Raw genomic sequence first — 23,806 nt, 5'->3', positions numbered from 1 at the left:
ATGTTGACTGATTACACATGAAAATTCCATTCTTTACAAAAAAAAAAAGACTGTACCTTTACCTAGTAAGCAATAATCTTTTTCAGATCCTAAGCAATGAAAGTTATTGTGATTAAACAAAGCTTCATAGCTCGGCAGGAGAGAAATTACCATCGTGTAGTAACCCATTATTCAATGACCTGGGGGTTTGGGCTAATGTCTGATGCTTTCCAGCAGGATCAGCAGTGCACAGCATGGTGAGAAGAACCTTGCAGGCAACCCATGGCACATAAATTCTGACTTCATCAGCACACAGAAGAGGGAGTTCAGCTTTTATCTGTGTTCAGAACAAATTAGTGCAAAGCCAGGCTCGTGTGAAACAGGCAATCCTTTCATATGGGTTGTCGCATCAGAAAAAGGAGAAACATGAGATATTTCGAGAGACAATCTAAGCAGACTTTCCATTCAGTTAAGGGATCACTTATTCCTCTATGATAAAAATGACAAAATTCAAGCAAAGGCAATGCAACCATATGGCCAGTACCATAGACTTCATCAAAATATTCTTTAGGGGTTACATGAAGGATTCACTACCTACCTGAGGGAATTACTTTCATTTTTTTTTATGCCTTTTCAGAATGTCCTAAATTGCTGCATTATATTTAATGAACATATTTTTCCAAGTAAACAAGTCTGTGTTGACTGGGAACATGTACTCACTGATTTTCATTTTTATGCATGTTTACATTTTTTTATGTGCATAAAACCATTTATGTACATACGTCTAATTGTAACAACATAAAACAAACAAAACAAGGAAAAATGAAGAATGAAATGAAAAACTTTCCCTATACACTCCTGGGTTTTTTTGTGTTTTCTCTAAAGTAATTGCACAGTTCAGACAGATTGGTCACTTATACACTGATGACTCTTTCATGTGAGCACTCCAGCCCACTCAAATATAGGATTAGATTTACAAAAAGTGCTCTCTCAGGGGTCCTTTTTCTAAACTGGATTAGGTGCTAATGCATTGTACATTAGTTTTGTCATCTGTGCACTTTAAGTACCCGGTAATTATTTTCAAAAATTTTTGGGAGGAGGTGCTTCAAGGGCAAAGAAAGGGCATGGAGGAGCTAATTAGCTGGCACACTGATATCACCGCTGCCCTTACTGGTTAGTGCATTCATAATGTAGGAGTGGTATGCAGGAGTGGCATTTCCAATGCAGTAGTGGCATTTCCAATGCAGGAATGGCATTTCCAATTATTACACCAATTAAAAAAGAATAATTTCCACATAGAAATCGACTAGGCACCACTTACAGAATCAAGGCCAAAATGCGCATAGGAAGGCTACTTTATAAGCCAGCTCAAAGTCTCTCTGCTTTGAAAGCCACGGACTATTTTTTTAATCAATGTCTTCATCACAATTTTCCCAAGCGTAAGTATTTAGTAAGCTTGCCTGTTATTGCATCTGTGATTACCCATGAATCATAGCTGCTATAAAGGACATTTGCAAGACATTTTTGATTTTTTTTTCAAATCTAAGTTTTAATGAGAGCAAACATTAAAAAAAAATCTTCTGGTGAAATATGGAGATGAGAGGTAGTCTGCTGACTTGCAGATTTATTAAAAACTTGCTTTGGATTTACAGCTGCAAAGAAGTAAAAATGGAGAATACCTACTCAAAATAAAGAGTGATGTCTGTTGCCAATATTGACTTCTTCAAAAGCTGCATAAGGTCACTGTACTCCCGTGATGATAAGTTAGCAAAGATGTTATGACCCTGTAATGAGAACCAGGTTAACAGTGAAAGGTTAGCGGCTCAAATCTGCTTATTACCAGGTAGGTTCAGTCTTCTATTTGCCAAAGTTTCATTTTGTCCGGTTCAAATCATAACAAAGACAAGGAGCCCTGAAGTACTGTGTTCATATCCTGACAGCTGGGGCTTACACAGTTCTAATCAAGAAGCTTAACTATGCTGTGCTAAACATTCATGTATTCATTATTCTCAACTTCCATGCATCTTTTTTTTTTTGTTGCTTGCCTTTGGAGTTGTACATCCTAGCGGAGTCAAAAGTTCACTGTAGATATCATTCACTGCTGTCAGAGTACTTTAACCAGAGAATTGCTAAAACAATCATTCTTTCAAAAGTTGCCATTTAATGAAATCCAAAATCTATTATCCAGAATGTCCCTTTCATTCTTCCTTCTTCTAGAGACTCGTCCCAAGTCTAGTATATATTTAGTTTATATATCTTAGGAACCGGTTTCGTTGCTTGGTTTGTGAGAGATTTAAAAAGAAAAACACGTGGTGCAACAAGATCTCCAAGTGAAACATAAGCCACGGGTCTTTTAATCCCCAATAAAATGAACAGCAAATTGGGGTGGAGGGGGAGTTAAGTTCATTCCAGTTGTGGAAAAACATAACTGACTCAAAGCAACTCAGACTGTATCTTGATTTGCCAAAAGCTAAACCAACTAATGTAGAGTAAAACCTTGGATTGCAAGTAACTTGGTATGCAAGAGTTTTGCAAGACAAGCAAAACATTTTATTAAATTTTAACTTAATATACAAGCAAGGTCTTGCCATATGAGTACATACAGTATTTTGAATTAAAGTTTTTGGGCTGTAGAGTTTCCATTATTTCTTTTGGGGAAATTTGCTTTGATATACGAGTGTTTTGAATTACAAGCAAGTTTTCAGAACAAATTATGCTCGCAAAGCAAGATTTTACTGTACTTTCCATTTTGGAAGCAGCTCACTAAACACACTACTTTGGGTATTCACTTGACATCTAATAACCATAACGTATCATGTGAGAGCGCTGGACCAATAGTGTAGCTATATAGCCAATTTTGGGAGGGCCTGAGCCTAAAGTGGGTGGGTCCTTTCTGGGGGATGCGACTGCCTGCCTCCACCTCCGGAGCTGGGGTTGCGGCAGGTGGTAACTCACTCTTCCTTGGAGGCGGTACGCTGGGTTGCATGCACAGGTAGGCCTGAGCCGAGATTGCCCACCTAGGCCCACCTTTAGCTACGCTCCAGCTCTGGATAGATCAAGATTACTTTAGATTAAAAAACAACCAAGTCAATTTTCTCAATTTTCCAAAACTTCATATGTACATTTGAGAAAAGATTTTTCATGACCTAGTTATAATAATTGGTGGGTGTTTTGCAAGCTGTACAGCATGGTCAACCAATAAATGAAAAGTAATCTTAAAGTAGCCCATTGCTTTTTTTCTGAAAAATAAATGTGCAAATAAATAAAATGTCTATTTTTTTAGGAGTTATTTATCACATTTTGAACAAATTCAGCCAAGGTAGTGTGTATTGCATGATTACGCCAGACATAGTCAACAGACAATTAAGGAAATATAAACAAGCAGAAAAATCAGCATATTTATTTGGAAGGTGGTGGTTGTGGTAATAGATGCAGGTTTGCATGGCAAAAGTACTCCTGCATAGGACCAGCCCAACTATCGGATAGAGCTAGGATTGATCCTTTAAGGCAGCAATTTATGGGATAGGGTGGGTGCTAAAGAGTAGTTGGCATCAAAACAATAGATCCTGACAACTACACAAACTTAGTAGGGAGAAAGAGCAAGGCGAGTAGATATAAAGTAACCCATTTACCAAAATTATTCTGGGAGGGGCGGCATTGGGATGATCATGATTGTTGTGGGTGGGAGAGGCAAGAGGCCTACAGGTTAAATGGAGGTGAGAGGGAAAAGGGTGCAGATCTGAAGTTAGCTTAGGAAGCCTAATATCCTAGCACCAGCCCTGATCCTGCACCACAATGGCCTGGCCTGGCATCCAAAAATTGCTTGATGATTCTGGTGCACCCACTACCACTTAGCACAGAGAGAACATTAAAAAAAAGAACAATTTTGTTTCCAAACTATAAGAATCATCTTTTAGTTTGGAAACAAAATTGTTCTTTTTAAAAAAATGTTTTTAATGTTTTCAAAATGTTTTTAATGTTTGTTTGTTTTTTAATGTTCTCTCTGTGTTTATTGTTCTTTAATAGGCTTGGTTTCCTTAATTTAGAAAATTTCAGAACACCCAGTAAAAATAGAACCTGGCTACAGACATGTGAAGGGGCACTTTTGAAAAAAATAAAAGTCTAAGGGCTCCTTTTATGAAGGCACATTAGCAGTTTAACGCGCGTAATAGCGCACGCTAAACTGCCGGGCACGCTAGCTGCTACCGCCTCCTCTTGAGCAGGCGGTAGTTTTCCAGCTAGCGCGGGGGTTAGCGTGTGATGAAAAGTTGCGCGCGTTAAACCCGCTAGAGTAGCTACGTAAAAGGAGCCCTAAGTCCAACTTTGACGTTTCCAGCTGAATTTCCAAAGCTGGAGGAACAAAAATGGCCATTTTCAAATGGCAAACTGTTGGACATCCAAATATATATATATATATATATATATATTTTTTTTTTTTTTTAATCGTCTACTTACTGTAGATGTCTTGACCACCGAGACATCTAACTTTATACCCTATTGTCAATCAGAAAAACATCCATGTTGAAAATGTCCTACTCTTGACCATTTGGATGTGGGTGGGGCCAGCATAGCAATGGACTGCCCACATAGACATCCCAACAGAACACCTTAGAGGGCACTGCTGTGAACTTCACATAAAGAGTGCCAGCTGTATATCTCACCATAACCCCCTTATAATTTAGGGTGAGCTCCCCTAAACCCTCCAAAACCTACTATACCTACCTGTATACCACCCCAATAGCACTTATGGCTGCAGGTGGCACATATATGGTAGGATAGTAGGTTTTGGATGGACTTACATGTTCTACCATAAATGTTAGAGTGGCTTATGAGCCTAGTTCCTCCTCTCTATGGTTTACTAGCCCACCCATCAGGCTATTTACAACACCTTTGTGCATCTCTACTAGGCTTCTTCAAACCAGATACTACTGTTTTAGAGAAAGGTATGTACCTTTTTGTTCTCATTTTTGTGTGGTGGAAGGGGGTCAGTGAGCACTGGGGGAGTGTGGGGGTATCTTACCTTGATGCATGCAGTAGTCATGCTTCTAAAACAGGTCTAGTTCCAAAAATCTAAGTTCCATCCAAGATATCTTGTGAAATGTTTGTTTATCGCTACAAGATGTCCATGTCTAACCCACCCTTGGGAACGCCAAAAGCCCACCCATAGCATGCCTCCACCATGCCCATCATGTGCTCTTGATGCACAGAGGCTGGGACACTTCACTTGATGTACAGAAAAGTGGTTTCCAGATGCAGGGGGGATTGCGAAGATCTGTAATGTGACATAATCAGCCTCGAGGAATGGGCATCGACATGGCAGATGAGGTTCAATGTGGATAAGTGTAAAGTGATGCATGTCGGTAACAAAAATCTAATGCACGAATAGAGGATGTCTGGGGCGGTACTTGGAGAGACCTCTCAGGAAAGGGACTTGGGAGTTCTGATCGACAAGTCGATGAAGCCTTCCGCGCAATGTGCGGCAGCGGCGAAAAGGGCTAACAGAATGCTAGGAATGATAAAGAAGGCGATCATGAACAGTTCGGAGAAGGTTATCATGCCGCTGTACTGGGCCATGGTGCGCCTTCACCTGGAATACTACGTACAGCACTGGAAGGTGAAGAAGGACACGGTACTACTCGAAAGGGTCCAGAGAAGAGCGACTAAGATGGCTAAGGGGTTGGAGGAGCTACTTTACAGCGTAAGATTAGAGAAACTGGGCCTCTTCTCCCTCGAACAGAGGAGATTGAGAGGGGACATGATTGAAACATTCAAGGTACTGAAAGGGATAGACTTAGTAGCTAAGGATAGGTTGTTCACCCTCTCCAAGGTAGGGAGAATGAGAGGGCACTCTCTAAAGTTGAAAGGGGATAGATTCCACACAAACGTAAGGAAATTTTTCTTCATCCAGAGAGTGGTAGAAAACTGGAACGCTCTTCTGGAGTCTGTCATAGGGGAAAACACCCTCAAGGGATTCAAGACAAAGTTAGGCAAGTTCCTGCTGAACAAGAACGTGTGCTGGTATGACTAGTCTCAGTTAGGGCGCTGGTCTTTGACCAGAGGGCCGCCACGTGAGCGGATTGCTGGGCATGATGAACCACTGGTCTGACCCAACAGCGACAATTCTTATGTTCTTATTGGCATTTGGATGTCTTGGCAATTAAGACGTCCAAATGCCAATTTAGAATGCTTTTTGGATGTGTATGTGTTTTGATTATGAACCTGATAGTCTATAACTGGGTACATACAGTATACATGGGTGCACAGAAGATACCTGGCACGAGCCTATTCTGTAAACAAACATAGGCACCTACTTTCCTTTGTAGAATAGTAGCATAATATCATAATATGTGCCTATGTAAAATATGAACGTATTTACAGAATAGCACTTAGGTGGAATTTTGACATTAATACATAACTGTACAGAATTACCATGATAATATTAAAATAAGAGATAAAAAATAAATAACATGTGAACCAAAGACTTAGGGCTCCTTTTGCTAAGGTGCGCTAGCGGTTTTGGCACACACTTAGCACGTGCTACAATGCCGTGCATGCTAAACACTAACGCCTCCATAGAGCTTGCATTAGGAATTTTTCATTTAGCGCATGGTTTGCGGGCGCTAATCTTCAGCGCGCACTAAAAACGCTAGCGCACCTTAGTAAAGGGAGCCCTCAGCTTACAAAGGGGGAGGGGGGTCTTTTACTAAAGATTAGCGCAGGTTATCTGCAACAGGGTTCATAGAAATAAAATGGGCTCTGTGGCAGATAACATGTGATTCTCTTTAGTAAAAAAAAACCTCAAACTTTCACGTTGGTTTTAAGCAGTTATCTGATCTGCTGTTAATTTGCACACATACTCTAAAGCTGTGTGTGGGAACATGCTCAGTGACCTGAAGGACTGATTCACAGTATGAGATTACTTCTCCACTTGTGCCAATTAGATAAACCATCAGTAAATCAATCCTTTATTGTTATGCTTTGCAGCTATAAAAGGCTTTAATTAAAAAATATATATATATTTATTAATTTGTTAGGGGTTAGAACACCTCAGGACAGGAAAAATGTGTTTATTCTTCTTAAATCACAAATATCCATCTTTGTTGAAAATATGTTTAGTTATAGTACTGCTTTCATTGCTTTATTATACAAACTTACTTTTTTTAAATTAATGTTTCTATATATTACTTCACCCCTTTCAGGTTTCCCTGTTTAACCCATAGGACACTTCACACTGGTCAACCCCCTTATTTATCAATCCTGGTTATCCCTTACACTCCTTCCCAAGCTCTTCGCTCACTTGATGCTAATTGTCTGACCCTTCCCAATCCAAAACAAGCTCATTATGAATCCACCAGAACTCAGCTTTCTTCTATTTTGCCCCAGAACTCGGAAACAATCTCCCTCCCATATCTGTGCTCTGAACCAACTCTTTCCAGATTTAGGCCTTGTTGAAATCCCATCTTTTCTGTATGGCTTTTAATTTAGGCCTGAGGTATTTTAGGGAAGGTTGCAACCTGCAGGATCCAGGGCATTGTTGGTATTTTATTTAGTTTGTCTGGTGTGAATGTAAGCCTGTCCTATCATGCTTTTATGGAGTTCCTTTCTTTCAATGGATTTTCATTACTGCAAACCACATCAACCCATTCATTGGAATTTTTGCAGTATATCAAGCTCAAATAAATCATAAATCATATTAGGCATTGATATTATGAATGCATATAAATCTTAGGGCTCCTTTTACAAAGCCATGCTAGGGCCTTAATGCATGGAAAAGCGTGTGCTAAATTGCCGCACGCGCAAGCCTCCTTTTGAGCAGACTGTAGATTTCCGGCTAGTGCGCGCTAATCCAGTGCGTGTGATAAAATCGTTAGCGCGGCTTTGTAAAAGGAGCCCTTAATGTGTTACATCCCTTTGTTGAAGAGCTCTGTAAATATTGAAGAAATTTTACACGTTGCGTCAATGTGTGCACCGAGCATTATTGATTTTCAACATTTTGGCATCCCCCTACTCCGTCCCAAAATAAGATCTTTATATTATTGTTGAACTGTTCTCTGATCTTGTCTACTTTTTTTGAGTTACAAACAATTGTAACTTCTTGCTATGTGCCTTTCAAATTGTCTAGTTAGCCTAAAAGTTAAAATGGAAATTCATTTAAATAGAGCAATGGGACGAAAGAATTATCATTGCCTTCTCCTACCATTATTTTGCTGGATATGACATGGAAGGGCATTTAAACAACAAACATCTAAGTCCAACTTGGACGTTTCCAGCTGAATGTCCACAGTTGAAGGTACAAAAATGGCCATTTTTGAATGGCAAACTGCTGGTGGGGGGGGGGGGGGGATAATCGTCTACTTAGATATCTTGGCCACTGGGCCAGAATGTCTAACTTTATACTTCATTTTTGATTAGAAAAATATCCAGGTTGAAAACGTCCTAATCCTGACCATTTGGACAGGCTGGGGTCAGCATAGTAATGGACTGCTCACATAGACATCTTGATAGAGCAATGAGACACCTTAGAGGGCACTGCCACAACCCCCTTATAATTTAGGGTGAGCCTTACAACCCCCCCAAAAAAAATTCTACTATACCCTCCTGTGTACCACCCCAATAACATTTATGGCTGCAGGTGGCACCTATATGGCAGTATAATAGGATTTGGGCGGGCTCAAATGTTCTACCATAAATGTAGAGCTTAGAGTAGCTCATGGACCTGGGACCTCCTCTCTATGTTCATTAGCCCACCCACCAGGCTACTTAAAACACCCGTGTACAGCTCTTCTAGGTTTCCCCATATCAGATGCTGCTGTTCTAGAGCCAGGTATGTACCTTTTTGTTCTCATTTTTGTGTGGTGGAAGGGGGTCAGTGAGCACTGGGGGTGTGTGGGGGTGTCTTACCTTGATGCATGCAGTAGTCATCTGGTCAGTTTGGGTACCTTTGTGGCACTTAGACCCTTCTAAAACAGATCTAGTACCAAACAGGTCTAGTACCATCTGTCCAGGATGTTTTGCAAAATATTTGATTATCGCTGTAACATGTCCATGTTAATCCGCCCTTGAGACAACTGAAAAGGGTCTACAATCTCTTCCCTTTATAAATATTCATAAACTACTCTGTCATTTGATTGATAGGCAGTATATTAAGCTATTGACTACACTAAACAAAAGAAATTCTAAACAAAATCTCTTCCAGCCACAAAAATTCATTGTGATCATTGTTACAGCATATGCATGTTATGCTCTTGAGACATAGTCAAGAGTAATATAAGGCCTATGATACACAAAAATTAGCTGAAGAAAGATCGAGAGGAAAAGCCCCAAAGTCTTATTGCACATGTCGAGGTTAGTATACTGACAAATCCGCGTACAATTGTGCTCTGACAAATGCACCCCGACAATTGCACACAGGGATAAGTGCGCTCAGGAGAATTGCGGCCTATCATTTGCGGCCTGTGACTGAATGTGGCATAAGCGGATATCTGGAAGGCCCTGATTTGCTCAGACTCCTCAGGCCCCGTCCCTTGGGAGGGGCCTGAGGAGTCTGAGCAAATCAGGGCCTTCCAGATATCCACTTATGTAAAAGGTTCCCATAATCATGATGTAAACCTTACCCTAATATTAGATAGCAAGTGAATCTTTTAAGTGTAGTAGCGGGAAGGGGGGGAGTCCCCCTACCCCCTCAAAAAAGAGGGTTACTTCATAACCCTCAAAAAGACAAAATAGTATCCACCATCGGTCCGCATTTGATGGGCCACCTCCCATTCAGTGCACGCAATTGTCAGGGCGCATTTGTTGGGGCGCTATTGTCATGTGAGCATTTGACGGGTCACCATCGAGGTTTTACCTATAACTAGGGAATGGGATCAATGGCTTCCACTCAAAGTCTGGAAAAATAATCTCATAGACACTATTGCATACAAAGACTTCAGAGCATAGCAAGAATAAAGAATGAAAAGAGAGCAATGACCCTTTCAGATTCATTCTCTGAAAGATAACTTGACATGTTATTGCCCCCTAAGCTGGAGGTAGTGACAGCTTGAACTCCTGGTAGACAGCTGCTGAGTCTAAGCATCATTTAAGAAATGTGGTACAATTATTTTCCCAGCTTGTTCTGTTTAACCTTACCCTGTACACAATATTATGTTACCCCTCTAATGATCTTTCCTGGTGTTTCAAATACTGGACAGATTACATTTTACTTCTGCATTACCCTGGTGTAGCCAACCAGGGGAAAATGGCTGTCACCTTTCTTGTCTTGTGTAAGACATCCATTTCCAGGTGCACTCCTCTGCCTAGGTGACAATTCCTGGTTCTGGTAGGGAAATGCGGTCCTAAAAAGGTACTTTGTCTGCACGTCACTCTACTCTCTAGTAGCAGGCCATCCCGCCATCTTAGGCCACTATCCCTCCAGAAGCTTCCTTGGATGACAATTTTTAAAAAACAAAGCTTTCAAATTCAGACAAACTGTCACTTGTTTATTCGGCTTACTTCAAACATATAAACCACCTTACTGTTTGGGAAGCTGGCTTCTGAAGAGGAACAGAGCTAGCAAGTAAGTTTAACTAGGTATGGGTTGTGAATGCACTTATACTTCAGGGAATTAGAAAGTGTTTGCGAAGATAGCCATTTTATTATACACCGTATTTTTTTTTTAGATTGATGAATGAGTGGTTTCAGAGTGAATTTGATTATGTTTGCTGTTGGTCTGAATGACTGAGAAATGTTTATAATTAAACATGATTTCACTTGTACTTTTGCTAGTGGTAATTATGAAGGTGAAAGCAGAACATTATCATCTGTGAGAATAACATTCCCTTCAGTTAAGTGACTGCTACTTGTAGCCTCTATAGAATGGCAGTGGAAAAATATGAAGGTATAATGAAATTGGCAAAAAATGGTGCGCTGAGCAAATTAGAGCATAAAATATGTGTGAAAAACACATGTGAGGTTATTTGCAATGGAAAGTTTGATTGATGAATAATTTAAAGTGTAACAAATGCTCTCCATAAGGTAATGATGAGATTTTTTAGGATAATAGATTATTGATAACTTTTTGTACTTATTTGTAGAGATAATGGAATATTAACCCCCTCCCCTTTTACAAAGCCGTATTAGGCTTTTTTATCGCTGGCCGCAGCAATATTAGCTCCAACGCTCATAGAATTCCCTACTGATCCCACCTACCGTACCCTTCTCCAACATATCTTTTGAACCCTGATGGTCTAGCAATGAAGCAAGGCAGGAGTAATTTTTCTTTGCTCCTGCCTCGTGCTGAACTGTGATCAGGAAATGGCTGCATATGGAACTTGAGCAGCCATTTCCAATCGTGGCTCCATATGGGGCAGGAGTCAAGAAAAATTACTCCTGCCCCGCTTCATTGCTAGACCACCAGGGTTCAAAAGGTATGTTGGAGAGGGGTCCGGTAGGTGGGAGGGAAGCAGGGATAGGATGCGGGAAGGATTGCTCCTGTCTGGCTAATCGCTGGACAACTAGGGCCTAAGGCAGGCCCGCGAGAGGCCTGCAAAGAGTCACGGAGGCAGAGTGGTTAATAGCTGGCTGTGACAGGACTGTTAATAGGACTGTGGTTAATAGCTGGCTGTAAAAGTTTCACTTTGGTGGAAGTTTTTTGCCAAGTGCGTTGGTGCGCATTTTTCACAGACTTTTGATTACTATCATTTTTATTGCGGTTTAATTCAAACCTTATCAACCCTGGACCCCTGAGGAAGATGTGTTTACCGAAACACGGACCATGTCGGGTTCTTAGGTTTGTTTGAAGGGTGGTAACATTAACCGCATTTACATTTGATATAATATAATAAACATAGCCTGCATCTTGTACATTTTCTCTAACTCAGAGAGCACCATATCCTCATCCAATGTAAACTGTACTTCTAATGTCCACTCTATTCTTCCCTGTAAACGACTCTCCCTCTCCTCCTCCTGCTTACTGTCTCCTTACTCCTTAATTCTTCTATCTTTTGCCTATCACTTGAATTGTACGTCACCTTGAACCTAATTAGGCATAGAGCGACTCACAAATTGTAGATTAGATTAGACAATTAAATGCACAAGTTTGTTCTATGGACCAAAGACTAATCTCTCTGCTATTAAAAAGAACCTCTGTATACATTGGAAAATGGAGGTCTTAAAAAATTCTTTCAGAAGTAGGAATCTTAGGTTCCTTAATTTTCTTTTAAAAAATGTTTTCTCTCAGCAGAGATTTTGATTAGGAAATACTTTAAAGAGGTTTTAAGTTTATCTAATTCTGAACATATTTCCTTAATGAAATGCTATTATTTAACTAATACGCATTTGATGGAGAGTGACCAGCGGGATGAATTGGTGGAAGAGGGTCCATCAGAGAGTGTCAGTCTGACTGCTTTTCTGGAAGACTCATCTGGCAATATGTATTTCAACAAGATCTACCCTGTTGATCACCTTCCTCAACGAAGTGGATAAATCTGTAGTATTAAGAACGTATTTCAGGAAGAAAGCTGTGTTATTCTGTGGGAAGACGATTCAGGTCTTTCCCAGATGTGTCTAGGGCAATCCAGTTGAAGAGAAAGGCTTTTCTAGCTTTGAAAAGTGAAGTGATAGCTAAAGGGGCAACATTTTTTCTCTGCTTCCCCTGTAAGCGTTTAGTCAGGTTTTAGAGTAAGCCATTTTTTTGATTCACTTCAACAGGAGAATTTTTTAAGTGAGCATAGATCCTTAAGAGTTTGAAAAGTGTGTGTTATAGGAGATACTCAAAGTATTTAAGCCTTTTTTTTTTTTAGATCTTGTTTGATTGTAGTTTTGTATGACTGCCTGATACAATATGCCTCTCTTCTTCCTACAAGTGGGCGTGTTTAATATGTTTAATTTCTTTCGCCATCTTTAATGGTAAAAATTGTATTTCTTTAAATTTGTTTGTTATGATTATGGGAAATGTAAATTTCAAAAATGCATAAATAAATTTTTAAAAGAATATGTTAAATATGACAAACCTTTGCGCTCCTTTTACTAAACCACGGAAGAGCTTTTTACCGTAGGCCAGCGAAGTAAATGCTCCAACACTAATTCAATTCCTATGAGCATCGGAGCATTTATCTCTTCTGCGGTTTAGTAAAATCCAGCATTTGTTTGCAAATATTTTCCAGTAGTGTTATTTTTTTCTTTCTAAAATGTACTGAAGACCTAGGCATATGGCATTTAAGGGGGCAATTCATCAAGCAGCATCAAATACCATCAAGCCTTGGGTTTATAAAAGATGCCTAAAGTTAGGCACCTAGATCATCATGCTTAGTCAATCTAGGCGTCTAACTTAGGGGTCCTTTTACTAAGGTGCGCTAACTGATTTAGCGTACACTAAATGCTAAGGCACCCATAGAATATAATGGGTGCCTTAGCATTTAGCGCGCTACATCGGTTAGCACGCCTTAGTAAAAGGACCCCTTAATTATTTATAAAGCCTTAATTGGCACTGTTAACTGAAAATTGAAATTAAATGGCAATTAATTAGATGGTATGCGCCTAACTTGCAAAGCACCTACTACTTCGAGGTAGTCGTCTACTCCAAGGTACCTACCAGAAAGTAGGCAAAGGTATGGGCGAATAGTGTGTCTTGACTTTCCCCCCTCTTCTACGAAACTGCGTTAGCAGTTTCTAGCGCGGGGAGCCACGCTGAATGGCCTGCGCTGCTCCCGACGCTCAAAGAGGGGGTTAGGCGCACTCATTTAGGCCAAGAAAACCCTGGCATAAATAGAGTGTGCCTAAGGTTTCAATAACTACCAGGGCCTAAAACCATTGTAGTCACCACTAGGCGTGATTCTATAAATGATGCCTAGCTTATAATTGGCACTGGCGCTCCTCGGCACCTACATGTTAGGCATCATTTATAGAATCAAGGCTTAAAAGCCCATAGGTATAAAATGGGATTTAGAATTTAGCACATGTTAATTCTCTTAACACGTGTTAAAGGTATGTTAAGCCCTAATGCTGCTTGATTAATTTCCCCTTAAATTTGAAAATGGCACCAACAAACTGACTTGCAGAGTTTTTTTGTACTATTTTGCCCAGCTAATGCCCAGTCTTTTGCAGCAAAAAATTGATCTTAAACACAGACTGTTTTGTACCTCACTTTGAAGAATCATGACAGCGTGATTAAAATGGTGATGCTCCAAAGTAGCAGATGTTCCATAAAGCTGAGCCAAAGCTGAACCGCTCCTGAAACAGAAAAAAGACGAATGGCTATCAGCAAAGCTGCTACACTGAGCAGTCCAGGAAAAGCTGTCTGGTTTTTCATCTCACCGTTAAGGCAGAAAGGGTGCAGCATGTTAGCTCACCCAAAAATTACACTCAAGAGAAAACCAATATTATTCTGTTTATTTCTGATTGTAAGGATTGTAACTTTGGCCATCCATTGCATGCGCTGTATTAAGGTGTTGACCCATGTTTGTGATTTGTTCATTTGGTTTTGCTTTTCCTTTGTAGTTTTATGGAGTTTTGATTGTAAGCCACAATGATGCTTTGGGAATGGTGATATACCAAATAATTAAATATATGTAAATATAAAATATTTGAACAGAGGTGAAAAATGATTGTGATTGCTATGTTAGGCCATCTTAAAGGTAATAAATAAATGTAAAACAGAAATGAAACAAAACAAAGGAATTTAAAGTGATAACTTTTATATTAGGCTATTGGAATACATTTTTTGTCAAGCGTTCAAAGGCAGAAAAGTGGTTCCAATAGTGTACTTATATGTGACACCCAGGGTCAGAACCAATCATTTTTTAACCCCCCCCTCCTTATTAAAAAATTATTTTTAGTAATAACAATGAAATGAAATGAACGGTCAGAGAAAAAAATAAGCAGCTAGCCTTGCTTTCCCTTCTATAAGCTTTACTCAATTGCCAGCCTCAATCTTGAGAAAAAAAAATCAGGTTACACGAACATTCCCTAAACTTTTTCTTTTCTTGTTTGAGTCCTGCTTGCCTGCATATTTTGAGCCACCAGCAGGGTCGGTCAGTAGAAGACACCGCTTTCGGTGGCTCTGGAAATTTTCCTTCTCTGCTTCAGCTTCCTGTCCCCGCAGAGGCAGGATGTTACAGAGGGAAAGCTTCTGGGCCGCCGATTAAAGCGTCTTCAACTGACTGATGCTGCTGGTGGCCTGGTCTGCAGGCTGGCACTGACAGCTGAAGCATTGGAAAACTTAAGGGATTGGAGGAACATCCCCCCCCAAAAAAGATGCACCCGGAGTGGACAGCCCCCCCCCCCCCCCTTTGGTATGCCTCTGCCTGAGGAAGTGGATTTTGGTCTTCAAAATTTAATTTTAAAAAATGTATTTAAATTAGTCCAATAAAAAGATTACCTTATTTCCATTTTCTATTTATAAATGTTTAGCAATACAGCTACAATATTACGGTGCTGGGACCTCTACTGTTCAATATATTTATTAACGATCTGGAGACGGGGACAAAATGTGAGGTTATCAGATTTGCTGATGACACCAAACTCTGCAGCAGGGTTAGAAACACGGAAGACTGTGAAGACCTGCAAAGGGACCTAACGAGACTGGAAGACTGGGCAAAAAAGTGGCAAATGAGTTTTAACGTAGAGAAATGCAAGGTCATGCATGTAGGGAAAAAGAACCCGATGTTCAGCTACAAAATGGGGGGAACACTGCTAGGGGTGAGTAACCTTGAAAGGGACCTGGGGGTGATGGTCGACACATCACTGAAACCATCGGCGCAGTGTGTGACAGCCTCAAAGAAAGCAAACAGAATGCTGGGCATCATCAAAAAAGGTATCACAACCAGGACGAAGGAAGTCATCATGCCGCTGTATCGCGCAATGGTGCGCCCGCACCTGGAGTACTGTGTTCAATACTGGTCGCGTACCTCAAGAAGGACATGGCGGTACTAGAGGGAGTGCAGAGGAGGGCGACTAAACTGATAAAAGGTATGGAAAATTTTTCATACGCTGACAGGTTAAAAATGCTGGGGCTGTTCTCCCTGGAGAAGAGGAGACTTAGAGGGGACATGATAGAAACCTTCAAAATCCTAAAGGGCATAGAGAAAGTAAATAAGGACAGATTCTTCAAACTGAGGGGAGCCACAAACACTAGGGGTCACTCCGAGAAATTGAAAGGGGACAGGTTTAGAACAAATGCTAGGAAGTTCTTTTTTACCCAGAGGGTGGTGGACACATGGAACGCGCTTCCGGAGGATGTGATAGGCCAAAACTCGGTACAGGGGTTCAAGGAGGGTTTGAATAGGTTCCTGGAGGATAAGGTGATAGAGGGGTACAGATAGAACTTGAGGTAGGTTATAGAAGTGGTCAGAAACCACTTCACAGGTCGCGGACCTGATGGGCCGCCGCGGGAGTGGACCGATGGGCGGGATGGACCTCTGGTCTGACCCAGTGGAGGCAACTTCTTATGTTCTTATTCTAAAGCAATAACCAAAAAAATCTTTTTTCTACCTTTTATCATCTCTGGTTTCTGCTTTCCTCATCTTCTTTTCACTCTCCATTCCATCAGTGTCCACCCTCTTTCTCTGTCACTTCCATTTTTCTCTTTCTGTCTCCACTCCGTCCCCCATGCTCTGGCATCTCTCTCTTCTCATTCCATCTCTCCCTCTCCCTCCATGCTCTGGCATCTCCTTTCCTTCCTTTCAATCCCTCCCTTACTTCCCAATGGTCTGGCATCTCAGTCTCCTTCCCTTCCCCCGTCCCCTGACATCTCCTCTCCTCTTCCATCTCTCCCTCCTCCTCCATGGTCTGGCATCTCCTCTCCTTCCTTTCATTCCCTCCCTCTCTTCCTGATGGTCTGGCATCTCTATCTCCTTCCCTTCCCTCCTCCATGCCTTGGCATCTCTCTCCTCTCCTTCCCTTTCATTCCCCCTCTCCATCCCCCTCCATGCTATGGCATTTCCTCTCTTTCCTTTGCTTCCCTTCCTTCCTCATGGCCCTTCCATTCCTTCTCCCAACCCCCCGAATGGATGGCTTTCTTCCTTACCCCTCCCTCCAATTGGGTACACGGTGCAGAATTTCTCTAACCTTCAAAACTCACTGCTCTGCCAGCGTCAGGCCTTCCTCTCTGCCGAGTCCCACCTACTTTCTGCTTCTGCATAGGCAAGACCCGGCAGAAAGGAAGATCTGATCAAATATGATGTTCTGCAGGGAGCCCCCTGTTTGTGCCCTTCAACTGCAAACTGCCAAACGACGTTCCTACTCTCATTTCATACCGACCCCCTGGAATTGACTAACCCCGCAGATAAGAAACTTTAAAGGACTCCTCAACTTCAGGAAAGTAATAAAAACATACCTGTTCACCTAACTCCCATGACTGATAGATTACAAAGAAATGTATATTGATACAAGATACTCAGTATGTGTTGCGTTAGGACAAAAACTTATAAAATCCTGTATTGTAACTGTGACAAATTTAACCTGTAAACTGTATATTAGAGATATTGGTATTAGATCCCTAGTATGTATTAAGTTAGGATAAAAACATGTACCAGAAAAAAAAAACTTGTACTATAACTATGGCATAATTGCAACCTGTTAACTGTATTATATGTATGTTAACCTGTAGCCCGAGCTCTTTGGGAAGGATGGGATAGAAAACAAATAAGACAAATAAATACAAATATTAATGCACTTACCGTATATACTTGAATATAAGTCAATCCGAATATAAGTGGAGACCTCCATTTTTCCCTCAAAAAAGGAGGAAAAATGGTTGACTCAAAAATAAAACGGGGGCTTAAAATTCATGTGTTCTGCCCGGATCTGCATCCAGCGCCCCCTCCCTCATTCCTTCCCTTGCCAGGCTCTGCACCCAGTCCACCTCACTCCCTGCCAGGCTCTGCACTCTGCCCCCCTTCCCTCCCTCATTGCCCTGTACCATCTTCCTCCGTCCTAATGCCATACAGACCTCCCCCGGCCTGCCGCATGACCTGGTGGGCCAGCGGTGTGCCAGGATATGAGGGATCCCTCATCTCCCGATCCAGCTGAATAAAAAAAAAAAACACCTCACACACACACCATCTCCCCTGTGCACCCCCGACTCCTCGGTAGCCTCGAGAACTTGCAGCGGCCAATCAGCCAGCGGCCTAGAACAGACTAGGAGAGCAGGAAGATTGTTCCTGCTCCGTGTACCGGCTGGCTATCAGGGACCCAAAAGGTACAAGAGGGAGGTGGGAGGGAGGTGTGGTTGTCAATTTTGGCAGGCATAGGAGGCAGAAGGGATTTCTCCTGTCATGTTCACTATGAGGTCGCTGAGAAGTTGGGGGGTGCACGGGAGGAGGTGGTGGGTTTTGGATTCAGCTGAGATGGGAGATGGGGGTATCCCTCATGTCCCAGCCCACCGCTGGACCACCAGGTCTTTTGGAAGGCCCTGTGGAGGCTTGCAATATGTCTGAAAGGGGGACGGGTAGGCGATGGCCAGAAAATAAGCTGAGACCCCCATTTTTGGGCCATTTTTTAACCCAAATATCTCAGCTTATATTCGAGTATATATGGTAACTTTTGGTTTAAAAGCTACTGTAGTTTTAAGAATGCGTGGAATAATCACAGAGGATTACTATAGAAAAAAAGGATGAAATTCAATTAATGCAAAACTGAAATTATCTCATTATTGATGTGAGCTGTGATGACAGCTTCAGAGGTTGGGAAGTAAGATCTGTACTGGGAAAATTTCTTAGGCCTGAGTCCCAAAAATGGCAGATCTGGATCAAGGCTGGAATGTTCTCTGACAGCAGCGCCAGTAGTTGAGATGTAGGATCAGTGCCAGGCAGACTTCTAGGGTCTGTGCTCCAGAACTGGTAGGGTTACCTGGCACTTTGTCCAGGTTTTGAAAAGCTTCCTCAAATCGCATTGGGCAGGTAGGAAGTTCGCGCATGCGCAGATGTCACATGATGATGTCATGTGCACATGTGGGTGACATCGCGTGACATCCGTGCATGTACAGATTTCCTCTCTATCCAACATAATTTGTGGAGAAGAGTGGGCAGCGGGGAGTGGGGGGACAGACAAGAGCAGGCAGTGGGGGGCGGGACTAGGGCAGGGATGGGCAGAACTGGGCAGGCCTGAGAGCAGGTCTAGGGGGTCCAGATTTTCTGATTGGAAAATCTGGCAACCCTAAGAACTGGTAGATTAAGCATACCAGTGTTTAATCATGAAGAAATGGAAATGGAACCTGTGCAGAATGCCAGATATTTATTGTATTTAAAAAACCATTTATATCCCATATATCCAAAAATCTATGCAGGTTACAAATAACACATATAAGCATAACATTAAAAAAAACCAACCTGATATCCAAAACTAACACATCATGCTTAAACATCCTCAAAAAACATACAACTTACATTACCCTGTTATTTATTTATTTATTTTACTCTGGCCACTTTGTCGGGCATACTGGGTGGACTGTGCAGGTTTTTAATCTGCCGGCCTTTACTATGTTACTATGCAATATTAAGTTTCATGTTGGAATGCATATTTTTACTTTAAAAAATGGGCCCATGAGGAAGTGAGGATAAGGCAAGAGTGACAGATCTTTCTCAGCTTTATTGGGCATTTCACGGTCTGACACAAATCATACGTGTGGTGAAGGTTTATAAATTTTTGGTATTTAGTTGGATTTGATAAAGTAGGTGCATTATCGGACTTTGTATATTGGTGCCTTATTATAAAATTAGTCCTCACCTGCTTTGAATATTTTTGCACTAGAAGCTTCTTGACAATATTAATTGGCTCAGATGTACAGCTTCACTGTTGGAAAAGAGCAAACGCTTGTCTTCATACTTAATAAAATTCTCCAAAATATAGAATATAGATCATAAAATCGAGTTCACACAGTCAGTGGCGTACCTAGGGTATGTGGCACCCGGGGCCCATCATTTTTTGACACCCCCCCCCATGTAAAAAAATATTTTTTGTAATGACCATGAAATGGAATAAATGGTCAGAATAGAAACAGGCAGTGAAAATTTTCTTATATTCCAAACATAACATAACATAAATTATGTCTGAATTGTCATGACATCAGAAGTACATATGGAGTAGTTGCAGGTGATGCTTGGGACAGTTCTGATTGTGTTAGTTCGGTTTTATGTGTTTTTTGAATAGAAGGGTTTTTATTTCTTTTTGAAGGTTTTGCAGTATGTGGCCGATGTCAATTGGTTGTAGGGTTGGGGGTCGAGTGTTGCAGCTCGAATGGCTAGGAGGTTGTCGAACAGTTTTTTTCCTTTTGACGTTTTTGGTTGGAGGGTGTGTGAATGGTGCGTGAGTTCTCCTATGTCTGTTTGAAGTGGATTGAATTATTTAGCTGAAGAAATTAGTTACCCCCTCATCCCACACACATTAATTCTCTTCCATTTTTGTTCCCATTATAAAAAACACTGATAAGTTCCCAGAAAAAAAATACATTAAAATAAGAAGTGAAAACAAAGGTCCCTACAGATGAGAACATAACATAAGAATAGCCTAACTGGGTCAGACCAATGGTCCATCATGCCCAGTAGCCCATTCTCATGGTAGCCAATCCAGGACACTAATACCTGGTCAAAACCCAAAGAGTAGCAACATTCCATGCTACCGATCCAGGGCAAGCAGACACTTCCCCCATGTTTTAATAACAGATTATGGACTTTTCCTCCAGGAATTTGTCCAAATCTTTCTTAAAACCAGCTACACTATCTGCTTTTACCATAACTTCTGGCCACTTCATTTTTAAGTTTAGATCTTTCCTTTCAAACAGAGACCTTGCTAGATGTCAAATACAGCACAAGGTAACTTCACATGGACTTAGCTGTGCAGGAAATGTGAATCTCCTCATACACCCACCATATAGTGCAAAAATGTGCAAAGGTCTGTTTTTTTCTTCCGATCACTACATAGCCTAATGCCACACAAGCAGTGCTGTTACAAACATATTCTGTAGGTCAATGCTAAGGATAACAAAGTTTCCTTCCTTGGACCAGAAGGAGATACTGATAAACCACTGGAAGAGATCCCAACACAACACCCAAAGACCCACTCAGTGTGTGAATCAATTGAGTGGAGTGGACTAACTGGGGGGTGGAAATGGGCCCGGAGTTTGCTCAGCAGAATTTCCCAAACCACCTCTTCCTCTCAACACATTGGCACGCTGCCACCACCACCACTAGAAACACGTCACTGGGTAGGCCAGCTATGCTATAAACTTTATAAAACACATTATTATATTTTCTTATAAAGCACATATTTTAACTGAACTCTCTGACATCCTCAGCCTTTCCATTCACAAAAATAGAAGGAAGAAAAGTTCCCATTTCCTGCTGTTTCATGTCCCCGGCCTATACAATATTTTTTTTCTGCAGACCCTTCAAAAGTCTGACCAAATCCTCGTTTCACTTGCATTATAAAGTACTGAGGATGCCATCTCTCCCCAATCCCAGGTCCTAAAGTCTAAGACAGTAGCGCAAACTAATGCTGCCAGATTCAGGAAAAAAAATTTCGATTCGATTCAGCCTATTGAATTGGTTTTTCAATTCGATTTTCCTGCCCAGTTGGGTGATTTTTTTCAAAACTCCTGGTGGGTTTTATAGCTTTTTCACCCCCTTTGGCTTCTCCTAACCACACTGGCACTGTGGTGTAAATAAAATAAAGAAACAAAAAGGACTTTTCCTCTCTCTGTTAAATCCTAGCTCACGTTTGCAGTCCAACACCAGCTCTGTCAGGATACACATTTCAAATCTGACATATTATAATCACAAAACAGAAAATAAAATTAATTTTTCTACCTTTTGTTGTCTGGTTATATTTCAAATCTTGTTGGTCCAAGGCTCTGGTTTTCTTCTGATAACTTGCTTGCCAGGGTCTCCATCTTTCTTCTTTCTGCGTGCTAACCATCCATCTGCCAACTCTGTCCTCCCTTTCCATTTCCCTTCCCTCCCCAGGAAGTCTGGTATCTTTCCTTTTTTTCATCTCCCTCCACAGATCCACCTTTTCTTAACTACCCTTTCATCCGGCATCTCTCCCTCCTTCCCCACCACCCCAGAGTCCACCATCTCTTCCTTTCTTTTCCCAATTACCCTCCTATCCAGTATCTCTATCCCTCCTCCACACCATCCCTTGTGTCCAATTTCTCTCCCTTTCAGTTCCTTCCCTCCCTAAATCTCATGGTCCATCATTTCTCTCCCTCTCCTCTATTTTCAGACCCATTATTTCTTCATCCCCCCCAAAGTTTGGCATATGCACGTCTCTTTGAACACCCCCTTCCCTCCGTGTACTTCTAAACCAGGGTCCCCCCCAAAGGCCTGTCCCCCCTTAAAGGTCTGCCTGTCCCCCCTTGAAGGCCTGCACCCCCCTTGAAGGCCTGTCCCACCCCCTTGAAGGCCTGCACCCCCCTTTAAGGCCTGTCCCACCCCCTTGTAGGCCTGTCCCCCCCTTGAAGGCCAGTCCCTCCCCCTTGTAGGCCTGTCCCCCCACCTTGAAGACCTGCCTGCCTGTCCCCCCCTTGAAGGCCTGTCCCCCCCTTGAAGGCCTGCACCCCCCCTGAAGTCCTGCACCCCCCCTGAAGGCCTGCACCCCCCCTGAAGGCCTGTCCCACCCCCTTGTAGACCTGTCCCCCCTTGTAGACCTGTCCCCCCTTGAAGGGCTGCCTGCCCCCCCCTTGAAGTCCTGTCCCTTCCCCTTGAAGGTCTGCACACCCCCCCGAAGGCCTGTCCCCCCCCCCCTTGAGGCCTGCCTGCCTGTCACCCCCCTCCCCCTTGAATGCCTGCCTGCCTGCCCACCCGCCCCACCCTGAAGGACCGCTCGCCCCCCTGGCCTCCCCGCACCACCTATGAAGCAGCACTACCTATGCTCCCGGCCTTGCCATTCAGTCCCCACCACCCCCGAAGGACCGCTCGCCCCACTGACCTTCCTGCACCACCTATGAAGCAGCCGCAGCAGGATCGCGACGTCAGCTATCCCTGCGCTGCTTAGGCACTGCTTCCTGCGCCGCGTTCCCGCCCCTCCTCTGACGTCAGAGGAGGGGCGGGACCGCGGCGCAGGAAGCAGCGCCCAAGCAGCTCAGGGATAGCTGACCTCGCGATCCTGCTGCTTGCTGCTTCACAAGTGGCGCAGGAAGGTCAGTGGGGCGAGCGGTCCTTCGGGGGTGTGGGGGGACTGAACGGCAAGGCCGGGAGCACCACTTCAGGGCTGGCACCGGAGCGGACCGCCCCTCCCGCCCCCCCCTTGGTACGCCACTGCACACAGTAGAAAAGAGCCGCATAGTTCAGATTTTCTTTATTTTACAACCAACACCTCTTCCTACTGGCCTGTATTTACAGAAATCAGCTTCAATGTAAGTAATCAATGGAAAGGGAAACTATATGTAACATAAGTACTATCACAAATTTGCACTGAGCTCTGACAGTGCAAAACAGACCTTTCCATACCCATCTCCATTCCTCTGGAGCCGTCCTGGAAAATTCTGTCATAAATTAAGCAATTTTCACACAAGTGCAAGGCCTCTTAGCATTTCAAAAACATTATAAATTACAAACAAATGGAATTCTTCTGCCGAAGATCATAAAACTCCAGAAATGTCAAAGCAGTAAGTATATTATGAAAGCCTTTGTGAGGGAAACACAATTTACATTTCAAAAGTGATGTCAGTATTTTTCACTTATGCCAAAGGAAATGCAACAACCCTGAAATAATTTACTGTGTTCACTTGGTTATATTTAAATCTTCAGTGCTGTTTACTAGACAATTTGAGGAGAAAACTGCTGCAAACTCTTAGCATGGGCTACACAGTGGTTGTGGTAATGCTTTGCTTGTAGACAAAAACTGACTTGATATA

The 23,806-nt window shown here is 42.3% G+C and overlaps 1 protein-coding gene across 1 annotated transcript in view; it reads right to left on the bottom strand.

Moving 5' to 3' along the window:
* The window catches only part of PDE11A (phosphodiesterase 11A), a 568,355-nt gene that overhangs the window by 99,792 nt on the left and 444,757 nt on the right, over nucleotides 1–23,806 (bottom strand). The window contains exons 14-15 of the mRNA XM_033946286.1: nucleotides 14,097–14,187; nucleotides 1,663–1,763 (exon numbers count right to left, since the gene is read on the bottom strand). Coding sequence (XP_033802177.1) covers nucleotides 1,663–1,763; nucleotides 14,097–14,187 — 192 coding nt within the window. The remainder of the gene's footprint in view (nucleotides 1–1,662; nucleotides 1,764–14,096; nucleotides 14,188–23,806) is intronic.

Source organism: Geotrypetes seraphini, chromosome 5 (genome assembly GCF_902459505.1).
Source record: "Geotrypetes seraphini chromosome 5, aGeoSer1.1, whole genome shotgun sequence".
NCBI classification, from domain to species: Eukaryota; Metazoa; Chordata; class Amphibia; order Gymnophiona; family Dermophiidae; genus Geotrypetes; species Geotrypetes seraphini.
The sequence above is the reverse complement of the archived record's forward strand: the minus strand, read 5'-3'. Positions and strand labels throughout refer to the sequence as shown.